The sequence below is a fragment of the Polyodon spathula genome, unplaced genomic scaffold (genome assembly GCF_017654505.1).
Source record: "Polyodon spathula isolate WHYD16114869_AA unplaced genomic scaffold, ASM1765450v1 scaffolds_337, whole genome shotgun sequence".
Classification (NCBI taxonomy): Eukaryota; Metazoa; Chordata; class Actinopteri; order Acipenseriformes; family Polyodontidae; genus Polyodon; species Polyodon spathula.
Window position 1 is genome coordinate 1 of NW_024471830.1, and position 2,000 is coordinate 2,000.

General features: G+C 39.9%; 1 protein-coding gene across 1 annotated transcript; it reads left to right on the forward strand.

The window, feature by feature from the left end:
- The first annotated feature begins 322 nt into the window (after positions 1-322).
- LOC121308117 (E3 ubiquitin-protein ligase TRIM35-like) lies at positions 323-1,989 on the forward strand. Its single transcript, XM_041240403.1, has 3 exons — positions 323-479; positions 1,614-1,636; positions 1,723-1,989. Exons 1-3 carry the CDS (start codon positions 375-377, stop codon positions 1,916-1,918), a joined length of 324 nt encoding a protein of 107 aa, XP_041096337.1. The 5' UTR covers positions 323-374; the 3' UTR covers positions 1,919-1,989.
- The last annotated feature ends 11 nt before the right edge of the window (positions 1,990-2,000 follow it).

The following is a 2,000-nucleotide window of genomic DNA, read 5'->3' on the forward strand; positions in this document are numbered from 1 at the left end:
GATTTAACTGGGAGGCAGTAAGTGTGCTTTACAGTGGAACTTTAATATAGGTTAAAAGGTTGTGAAAACAGAGGGTCTACAGTTAAGTATTGTTAGTCTTTTTTTTTGTTTATTCACGTGTTGAAATATTACCTGTAAGTACTATATCAATTATTCAATACAGACCACTCATTTCTATCAAGTTCATCAGGTTTAAATATTATTTAGTGCAAATTATTTACAAAAGTATCTCATCAGACCTGTTAAGCATCAGATGCACAGTATAATTCAGACACACAATCTAATTCTCAAACACTACATTCTTCTTCCTCATTTCAGGGAAAACTCAAGCCTGCACTGAAGCCCTTCCGGAAGAGGAACACAAGGGAAGAATCATGAAAGAGAAGATTGAAAAACTTACAAGAGAAATCTCATCCCTTTCAGACACAATTACAGTGATAGAAAGGGAGATGGAAGCTGAAGACATCTTACGCCTGCAGGTATTGATCACGTAACTTAACTTGCTCTCAGTTTTTCAAACTTGTATGACGAGGTTGTATCTACTGTTCGTATGTGATCATTTAAAGCAGTTTTATTACATTCCTTATTGTGGAATATATAGTCAACGCTGATTAATGTGAACTTCGAGGGATAATAAAACATTGTATCTGATCGGTATTTCTAATTATCAGGAGTCTAAGCCAAGGGGATTTTGTTAGTTTTTATTGACGTTACAGTAACACCAAATTCAGTTTCCAGCTCAAGTACAATGAAAAGTATTATTAAAAACAAAAAAAACAAAATTTTAAGTGACAGGAAGAGCTGACAAAGTTGAAAAAGATGGGAAATTGTCAGGTAAAACCGCCACTTTGCTCTTCCCTCACCCGTGTTCTGACCAGGCTCTCCAGCACACACTGCTGAACTGGTACACTAGGTGAGTTCACCACCACTGGGCAGGGTAGTGGGTTGCTGAAGATTCAAAGGTCCTCTGAAACAGCCTATATGTCTCAGAACAGTGATCTTTAACCTGTGGGTGGTGAGGCATGCTCAGGTAGGTCACCATAATTTGGCTGTTAAGAAGATTATATTTAACAATTATTATTACCATATAATTCTAACATTTCTTGGCAACCCCAGACTTGTGCAATAATCCTTGTTGCCCTGAGCCAAAGCACTGTAATTCATGTTCCAATCAGTCTGCTGCACAGTCTTCAGGTCACATTCAAAAGAAAACAGACTTCTAAAGTAACATTTTCTCATCAGTCAAAGTTAAGGTGGGCCACATTTCATTTTTACGTTTGCTGGTGGGTCTTTGGGTTATAAAGGTTGAAAACCACTGCCTTAGAAGTGTGGACCTCAGTCCTGGTCCTGGGGACTCCCCTGTGTCTGCTGTCACTTTTGTTCAACTCAGTTTCTTTATTTAATACTCAATTAAACTAACAGTTTGCCTAATGAAAGTGGTGCTGGACCCTTTCTACCACAACTTGGTGTCAGAGTGGGACAGCACCTCCTAGTGGACCAGAAGGGAACTGCACTCGAAAATGTTCCTAACAGGCACACCAGCTCCTCTAAAGATCTCCTGAGAGTTTTGGTTTGAATGTATTCAGTCCAGTTATTTTTCTGCTTTATTTCAGACCTACAAAAGCACAAAGAGCAGGTATGTAAGCATCTGGCCTGTGTTCCTGTTTTGTATTGTATTGAATGCAAGCACAGAGCAGCACTAACTCCTGAATATTATTGCAGAGCCGAGAGCACCCTGCAGGATCCACAGTGTGTTTTAGGAGCGCTGATAGATGCAGCCGAGCACCTGGGCTCTCTGAAGTACAAAGTGTGGGAGAAGATGCTGGGGATTGTTCAATACAGTGAGTACTGTGGGGAGCATCACAGAGGAGGGGAGGAGGGGGCATACATAGAAGCACAATTGACAATGTGTGTATGAGCAAGATACAGTTATCTACAGTTAATAATAATGCACAATGAAATGTACCTGTAGCAGTACAGTTATATCCATCAAAGAGATC